Genomic DNA, 9,213 nt, shown 5'->3' on the forward strand with positions numbered 1-9,213 from the left:
GTGTCCTCGCGCCCCTGCAGCTCCTCTAGGGCCGGCATCTCACAGTGCTCATCCCACAGCATATCCCACCACTCTGCTTAGAACCCTTTTCGTGTTCCCACTGCTCTCAGGTTAAACTCCTTGACATGGCTTACAAGTCCCTTCGCAATCACAGCTGATACTTACATGGCCATTACTGTGTGCCAGGCACTGCCCTAAACACTTCAATCTTACTAACTCATGTAACATTCCCAAAACCAGGTGAGGCAGATACTGTTGTCATCCCCATCCTACGGTAAGGAGATGGGACCTAGAGAAGTAGTAAAGTTACCTGCTGTCAGTGGGCGGAAGTGGGACTGGATCTGGTAGTCATTCTGGCCCCAGCACCTGTGCTGTCCGCCTCCGCTCCAGTTGAGGCCCTGCCAGATTCATCTCTCGACACCCCAACAAGCCATTGCCTTGCCATATTGGTATCAACCAGTCCAGGAAGGCTGAGTGTCTCCCAGTGACCTAGGCAAAAGCTGCCCTTTCAGAAACTATTACTCCTAATGCTCCCTGCACGTTCCCACCATCTACCCCTTTATCGTTTGAGATTCAGTGGACAACTTACCCACCATCCTTGGAAGATCTGACTACTTTGTTCACTGGGCCTCTCATACTTGATGAGATCTACCAGCATACTTGTGATGTTTTATCTAATTTCTTATAGGTTTATCTTAGTCCCCTGTTAATCTTTATTTCTTACCCTTGTGCTTGACACATCACAGCACTCAGTCAATGCTGCTGCATATAAATGTATATAAGACATGCCTCAAAGGCATGATGGAGGTATAAAGCCTGGCAAGTGGTGGAGGGAGCGTAAGATGCTGATGGGGATTGGTCCAGATGGCTTGAGATGCTGGAAGGCTCTGACAGTGAAAGAGTCTCTGGCAGTTGTAATGATAAGCCATGTAGAGGAGTCTGCTTTAATGGAAGTAAAAAGCAGGTTGATTTGAAGGAACCTGGAAGACCTGGCATCTGCTCCCAGTTGTGTCTCTTATTCACTGTGACTTGAGGCAAGATACTTTTCCTCTCTTGACCTCAATTTTCTTCGTTATTAAAATGGGGGAAAATAATACCAAAGTGGTGCCTTTCTTTTCTTCCCATCCAGTTCCTGTAGAAGCCAGTGCCTGGGGAACCGTGTGCAGATGCAGCCCAGCATACTTACTGAGGGCAAGTTGGGAGACCCCATGGGGTCCCTTTCTTACCTCAAGCCATGGACTGGGGCCTCAGGAACCAGTCCTGGCTCTGCTGCCTCGCCCTCAGGAACCCTGGCTCCCTTGTCTTCTCCAGGGGAAAGGAGCTGTCCCCTTGTGAGACCCAGATGAGACGTGTATGTGTACAGCCTGCATAGACAGGGCCTGATTGTACCGAGGGAGGCGCTGGACTGAGGCTCAAGATGAGTCACAGCCTTGGTTCCGTCTGGTACCAGCTCTGTTGCTTTGTTCCCTGCCGTACTTCCCTCATCCATGACATGGCAGTGGTGACTACGCTGACACTCTGGAATTGTTGGAGGGGCTCCAGTGAGGGGTTGAGTGTAAATGGGGTGTAATGCTTACTCAGCTAACATGGAGATGCTGCCAAGCCTGGTTTGTGTAAACCCTCTCATCACTCTGGGCAAACCTCTTCTGCTTTTTGGGCTTTGGTGGTGGTTCCCCCCACATCTCCCCCCAAGCTGTTACACATTCTGATGGTCTCCAGGAATCTGGCCAGACACACTGTCTTCTCTCCAGGAGACAGCCCGCTGATTTGCGTTCATTGCTCTTTCCAGGGAGGTGCAGGGGAGAGGAGCAGCCCAGGCAAAGGCTAAACTCTAGGCCCCAGATGGGGCAAGCTTTGTGTCTCCCCACCAGCTCCTAGCCATAACCAGAGTAACACACCTTCCTGGGTGGTTCTGCTTTATACGCTCAGTGTCATACACAGGCCGATTCGGTTCTTGGTACAGCTTGTAAGCATCCATCTGAGATCTAAATTTGTTTAGCTCAGGAACCGGAAGGTGTCTAAGTGTAGACAGACTTTTTCCCTCTCACAATAGCATCCTGTCTGCCACACCTGCAGCCCCCTTGACTGCCGCCCACTGGCTCTACAGCCTTTGACCTGCCTTTCTCTCATAGCTGATGTGACTTGCTGCTTGGTTTTCATCTGCAGACACTGTTTTGTTTCAAACACTCTCCCTTATTACAACAAAGGGGACCCTTCCCCCTGCCCCCCACCATCGCCGCCATCTCATAAGCTAATGACTGCGCCTGCAACCCCCTGGCTAATGCTTTCCTCTTGGCGACATTTAACTCCCTTGCTATGTGAACAGTGTTTGGACTTGATATTGTCTTGCCTCTGGGAAAATGTCAAGGTTAACCATAAGGTGATACAGATAATGCAGAGTAATCATCAGGGCAGATGCTGTTGTTGACACAGGCAGGCCGAGAACTCTGAGGAAGGGCCGAGGGAAACCTTACCAGCAGGTTAAAATTTCATTAAGATGGACTGAACTTAACCTCGATCTGACCTGGAGTAAGGATCTTCAACCATGGGGCCTCTGTACATGAAGGATGACAGTAGAGTTGGATAAAGCGGGCTTTACACCTGTGTGGCCAGTGCTTCACAAGTACTTTTTGAACGAATCTACACCACTACAGGCCCTCCTCTCAGTGAAGGCTCACAAGCTGTCCTTTAAAAAACAACAGACTTCAGAGTGTGCTCAGCAAAGTTGTCAAGAAGCTTCCTGGTGCTTTCCAAGCCACGGTGGTGGTTCTGGGGCCCAGGGACAGCTGCTCACGTCTCATCTCCATTCCTTTCCAGTGAGGAAGAGGAGGCTGGCAGACTTGACCGGGCCCATCATCCCCAAGTGCCGGAGCGGCGTCTAGTGTGTGCGGGTGCCGACCACGCCTTTGAACTGGACGTGTTCTACTGATAAGCTGTGCTCTGCGGTGGGAACCAGAAGGCAGAATGCCAGCACAAACCCCGTTGTGGTTCAGTTCTTCATGCACTAAGGTTTTAGGTTAGCTAGTGGTTGTAGCTGAGAATTTTATAAACTATGGTTAATGTGAAGTTTTTCTTTAGTCACAGAAATTCAGTCTGTTTATTATTTAAAAACTAAGAAGCCCCTGAACCGGCAGATCTTAGTGAAGACGATGTTAGCGCAGCAGTGACTTAACCCCAGAAGTCCAGTTTCAGTGACCTTGGTATGTGGTGTTTCAGGTATATTTAAAATGTGTAACAGGAACAAACAGCACCCTCTTCCACATGGTTGAAAAACATTATAAAATATTTTATTACAAATTTGATCTTAGCTCTTTAACAAACAAATCATCATTCTTAATCCTCCTTTAAATTTTAAGAACCTCAAGATTAAAGTTGCTAAATTGATTTCTGGATCAAGAACAGTTTTTTTTTTTTTTTTTTTTTTTAACTTAAAGACAAGCCCACAGAGCTTTGCCAGCAATCAAAGAACAGTCCTTTTGCTGGTTACCAGGGAATGATAGAAAAAGCCAATAATGAAAATTCAAATTTTAAAAACCATCCTTTTTAAAAAAAAACAAAAACCAGTTCCAGGCAACAAGCATTTTCCTGGGTGTTCTTTATCAACATCTGGGATTTATTTACAGTACTGGAGTCAGAATTGTTTCCTTACCGGATGCCAACCTTACAATGGATGTGAAAACCTATGGCCAAATACTTGAAAACACTCATAATTGCACAGTCAGTAGTGGGCCAATGCCTTATGTGAGGTAAATCACTGTTGAGATGAATTTCCAGTCCATCATGGCTTATGCTTACAGACTTCAGTCACCCTGTCACATCACTTATTAGAAAAGTCACCACTGATCTCGCCTGTAAATGAAGCCTCTCAAGGGCAATGGTGAAGAAAATCTAGATATTTAAGAATTAGGAAACCTGGCCAAACCACCCAAGATGGTGAATTCTGAAAATGTAATTTTGGCATCTCTGCCAGATCCCTTTTTAACATCACGTGCATCTCCTGGGATCCAGCAAAAATGTTAAGCCACACTGCCCTTGTGCCTTTTAATATACCACAGTGCCAGTTAAACTAGTATTTCTGTTGCTTGGGGAGTTATTTTCATGAGCGATTCAGCAAATCTTAGAACAAAGGACAGGCCAAAGACCAGACGAACATAGACTAAGCTGCGGAGCACTGAGCAGAGAGGCTTTTGATGAAAAAAGTCTTGCATACTGAACTGTAACGATGTGGACAGTACAGGGTAACCAGAGATGGAGCCAGGGCCTCACCGCCATGGAGGAGTGTCTACTGAGGCTGCAGGAGTGGCTCTGTGCTGCAGGGACAGCCAGCCCCATTCGGCTTCTCCTTGAAACACAATTGCAGCTGTATTCTGCATCACTGGAAACTGCAATGTAATATTAAATCTGTTGGTCTATGGATGGCTGTTCATGTGTTTCTTGGGACTTGCGCCTGATGTGTTGGAGGCTGGGAAACCACCACAGCAGTGCTCAGTAACCTGACGCAGGCTGTCTTGTGTTCTGAGGTGTTTACCTAAAAACTACTACCCAGATGTCAGGGTCTTCAAGCTCATAATGTGGTTCTCTCAAAGACGCTTCAGAGCTAGTAGGGTGGGTGTTGAGGGAAGCAGAAACTATTACAGGGAAAGCTCTCAGAAAAGAAATCCATAAAAAGTGAAGACAGCCACATCTTTAAGACTATCTCCTCCACCAGATGAGCTGTTCATCTAGACTAGAGGTGGCAAGGTTTTTTTTTTTTTTTGTCTGTAAAGGGCCAGATAGTTCAGGCATACCTTGCTTTACTGTGCTTCACAGATATTTCGGTTTTTACAAATTAAAGGTTTTTGACAACCCCACATTGTCAGATGATAGCATTTTTTAGCAATACAAAATTTTAATTAGGTGATATACATTGTTTCTTTAGACACAATGCTATTGTACAATTAATAGTCTACAGCATAATGTAAGCATACCTTTTACATATACTAAGAAACTAAAAAGTTCGTGTAACTCATTTTGATGTGGTTTGGAACTGAATCTGCATCTCCGAGGTACACATGTAAATACTGTAGGCTTTGCAGGCCATAATGTCTTTCTTGTAAATGCTTAATTCTGTCAAAGATCATTGTAAGTGAATGGCTGTGGCTAGTCCAGTGAAACTTTATTTACAGAAAGAGGTGGGCCATACGCTGTAGTTGGCAGATCCTGGTCCAGTGCTCTGAGGCTAGCAGGGAAAAGAGGAAGGTAGGGGTGGATGGTAGATTGACCTAAGAGGCCCAGTTCTGAGAAGCCCACTTCTAGGGCCACACAGCTTTCATTTTTGCCATCAGGACAGACAGGTTTGCTGATAAGAAAAATGAGTACTGCCAGCCCTGCTGCATGGTGCAGAAGGGGCAGGGCAGGTCACCAGGTTCAAGGCTCTCTCTTAGGAACTCTGGGATCACACAAAGCCCGCCTTTTTCTGTGCTCTAGCACCTTCTGAGCCAGAATGTCTGTGGTAAGAGGTGAGCACCCAAGTTCCTCTTCCCTTCTCTTGTGGAGGACAGGTGCTAACGTGACCAGCTGACCATGGTGGCTCTGGCAGCTCTGAAGTTCCCCATTTCTCTGTTAGTGCAGCCCTAACGTTCCCCAATACATGGCGGCCCCAGACCTAGCTGTGTGAAGGCCTGGGGGAGCAGAGGGGGCCGCTCCCATCAACATCCAGCCTGGGCCCCAGGCTTGAGGGGAGAGGCGCCTGCTGTGAGAGGCCCCCGCCGTGAGAGCTCCCTCGGTACACGTGGCCGTCGGGCTGTACACTCGCATTCCTCTTTAAAGCTGCTCTGAGCGGGGCTTGCAGCCTGTCTGTTCCCTTTGTCTTGACACGTGACACAACAGGCTGTGAATCCTCGTTCTTGGCAGGCAGGGCAGGTCAGGACGAGCTGGCGGCACTGGGGAGTGGAGCAGAGGTTATAGTGGTCCCAGGGGACGCCACAGTAGGAACATTCTGGGAAGAAAGAAAAGCCTTGTTATAAAAACACAAGCACACATGTGTGTGCACACACCACGTAGACAGGCACTTCTCCAGTTCCTAAACCTAGCCCTTTGCTCATCAGCATCTAATGTATCCTTTCGGGCCTGGGGAAGGTTTCTAACCAACAAGGCTCCCCCACCCATCCCCACTTTTTCGGGTTAGGTTGCTTCTGGGATTTGTCTTTTGATTCTAGCATTCATGGACCCATTTTTCTTTTCCCCATTTAGAAAACAGGTAGTAACGTTTTCTGTTTCATTAACTAGTCCCAAGCTGGCCAACACCCTTTGTTGGCTTTTTTCCTTAACACCATTCCCTTTTGCACTGAGACACAACACGCCTGAATACAGGTGACTGCACATCGAAACTCTGCAGTCCACACCTGTCTCCCCATGCCTATGGATCTGCTGTTGCCAGGGTACACTCAGCCACACAAGTCCTAAAGCTCATGTATCTACTTTCTCAGCCCCTTTTGCCTGCTGACTTCCTATTACCACTGATAACATCATTCTTCAAGTCCCCATACCCAGCTTATCTAAGCTACGTTTGGGCCCTCTCTCCCCACTTTTTTCTCCCTCTAGCGCCATTAGAGATCTGAAGTTGCTTCCAATAAGAGACAAAATAAGACCATTAAAATGAATAAAAAGATCAAGAAGAAAGGGGAGAAGAAATCAGACTCCCATCTTATCCAGGTGTTAATTCAATCTCGGTCCCTGCTCAAAGAAGTTCTAAAAAATTCTGACAGTCACTAGGGTTGTCTGCTTATGACCTTTCCCATTCAGAACAGTGGCCTCCAGGAGGAAGATCCATTTTCTTAAAGATTAATTTAATCTTCCTCCTCCTGACTGTTTTCATCTGGTACCACGTGTTATTGTGGACTACGGACTACAGTCTCACCACAGGCTTCCTGTAGCCACTCTGGCTCTGGCCCTGGGGTCAGCTCCCACCCTGGAATGCCCCACCCACCACTCTAAACATGCATAACACATGTGTCCACACACCATCTAACTAGGGGCTCTTTTATTTGTGCCATGAATCTACAGCCTAGTGAAGACTATTCTTGGAAAAATGTTTTTAAAATGCAGAAAATAAAATACATAGGATCACAAAGGAAACCAACTATACAGAAATACAAAATAACAGTATTCTTCAAAGTCTGGGATACGGTATGGTATTTAACACACAAAAAGATTTAGTGATGGGCCTAATAACTTTCCATTTTGAAGCAATGATGCACATAAAAGCTATTTTGAAATATTCATAGCAGCTGTAATAATGAAAATACTGTGATTTCTATTGATGACAAAGTCACAAGTACATCCAATACACCTGATTTGCTTCTTACATTCATAATTGAAGTGCTATATTTAGTGAAGGGTTATGAAACCAAAGATGAAATTATTTTCCAGTCCAAATTCACAGGCCCCTTTAGTACAATATTACCGACTCCAGGTTAAGACCCTAGATTTAGCCTATTAGTTCAACTCTTAGCAGGTGGACAGAGTGAGTGCGGTTATTCCCATTTTAAAGGACTTGTCTAACTAGTAAACAATAGAGTCAGATCCCAACCCAGGGCTCCTAATGGTCAGGATTCTGTCTGCCCCAGCACTGCATCCCCAGCTCTGGTGGGAAATGGTGGTCCTGTGCAGTCCTTTCCCCTTTATTCGTCAAGCAATCAGTACTGGCCTGCCTTCCAGAAGGTTAATACAGAGGATGTGCCTGCTCAGGAGTTGCTGTTCTGAGCCAGTGCTGACCTACCCGACACTATGTCGTTGTTGAAGGATAAGGCATAACGCTCATCGAAAACAAACAACTTCCCTTTGTAAAAACCATCAGGAAACTCCTCCAGGTACTTGTGGATGCCACCCTTGAGCTGGAACACTTCCTTGCACACTCCCTGTGTATGGAAACACAACAGGAAATTTGAGGAGACTAGCAGAGGCCAGTAGGAAGCTCCACAGAGAAGCGACATGTGGTAGGAATGCCAAAATGGGGCCCCTGGTTCCCTTGTGGGACACTGAAGAACTGCTGACCAAGGGGGGCGAGGAACCAACTGGCCAGACCTTGCCCGCTAGGGGGATGGCTGAGGACAGCAGTCAGGGCCTTCACTCTCGAGATCCTGGGAAGCCCAACTATTTTTGTGGCTCCCTAAATATAGGTAGACACCTGTTGGGACATGTAATGTTACTGAATTTGCTCTTCTCAGGATCAAGCAAAAGGATTAGGAAAAGGGAGATGTCAACTAATCTTTCCCTTTTGTACTTGATGAGTCTCTAAGACTGATGAGTGCTTTTCACATCTTGAGATTTAAGAACTTCAGACTTTATACTTAGAAACTCTATGCTGGAACCATACAAGGGGACAATAAATCCTGCTGGCTGGGGGTGGGAGCTTCCTTCGCCTCCAAGCCTGCAGTGCCCTGAGGTTGGGAACTCACCTTGGTTTTCAGGTAGGCTGAACCCCGCTCACAACGGATGCCCCCAGTGCAATACATCAGCACCCTCTTCTCTTTGAAAAGTTCTAGATTTTCATCAACGTAGCTAGGGAAATAACTGAATTTCCTGATGTCTGGGGCTAAGCAGCCCTGGAATCGTCCCTACAATATAGAAGCAGCAGAAATAAAATTAATCAGAAAAACATACCTGGTAAGAACAAAGATTCTTTCTGCGTCAACCACCACTCCCCAGCCCTGCCTTGGCAAGGAAATGCCAAGAAAATGGCTCACTGCCATTTTCATCCCATACTCTGACCTTTCAAACTTCAAGAGCTAAAACTTAGAAACAAGGCTAGGTGGGCTGTGGGTTACCCTCTCAGAGACCTTGGGGAACTGGAGAGGTTGCCCAAGGCAAACTTGACAAGATCCTGGCATGTGTCTAGGGGTAGGCATATGGGAGACAGTTCATTTTGTGCAAGATGTCTTTAATCCCTATTTTCTTAGCCTTTCTCACCAGATTCTGTGTTCAAAGGCTTGGGTTTTCTCTGCTAGCAGCGGGAGGAGAGCCACTGACTGGGCCACAGTGGGCACAGTGTCCCCTTCAGAAACACGCTGTGCTGTGGGAACTCAGTTGTGGTTTTCTTACTTACTATTTTGCTTTCATAGAAGTTTCTGCAGTCCAATAGGATAGTATCACTTTCTTCCTGATTTGCCTGAGACAGAAACTTTTCTACTTCTTTATGAAATTCACCTGGGGATAAATGGATTCCTAAAACCA

General features: G+C 46.5%; 2 protein-coding genes across 10 annotated transcripts in view; one reads left to right on the forward strand and one right to left on the reverse strand.

Annotated features, from left to right (window-relative positions):
* TMOD1 (tropomodulin 1) overlaps positions 1–4,414 on the forward strand; it is a 94,811-nt gene extending 90,397 nt beyond the window's left edge. For all 5 annotated transcript variants that reach the window (XM_070375600.1, XM_070375595.1, XM_070375596.1 and 2 more), the window contains one exon: positions 2,818–4,414. In XM_070375600.1, the coding sequence (XP_070231701.1) occupies positions 2,818–2,882 (65 nt within the window). In that variant the 3' untranslated portion in view covers positions 2,883–4,414. The remainder of the gene's footprint in view (positions 1–2,817) is intronic.
* The window catches only part of TSTD2 (thiosulfate sulfurtransferase like domain containing 2), a 28,596-nt gene continuing 23,216 nt past the window's right edge, over positions 3,834–9,213 (reverse strand). For all 5 annotated transcript variants that reach the window (XM_070375591.1, XM_070375594.1, XM_070375593.1 and 2 more), the window contains exons 7-10: positions 9,086–9,204; positions 8,439–8,597; positions 7,760–7,898; positions 3,834–5,977 (exon numbers count right to left, since the gene is read on the reverse strand). In XM_070375591.1, coding sequence (XP_070231692.1) covers positions 5,688–5,977; positions 7,760–7,898; positions 8,439–8,597; positions 9,086–9,204 — 707 coding nt within the window. In that variant the 3' untranslated portion in view covers positions 3,834–5,687. The remainder of the gene's footprint in view (positions 5,978–7,759; positions 7,899–8,438; positions 8,598–9,085; positions 9,205–9,213) is intronic.

The sequence above is a fragment of the Bos mutus genome, chromosome 8 (genome assembly GCF_027580195.1).
Source record: "Bos mutus isolate GX-2022 chromosome 8, NWIPB_WYAK_1.1, whole genome shotgun sequence".
NCBI classification, from domain to species: Eukaryota; Metazoa; Chordata; class Mammalia; order Artiodactyla; family Bovidae; genus Bos; species Bos mutus.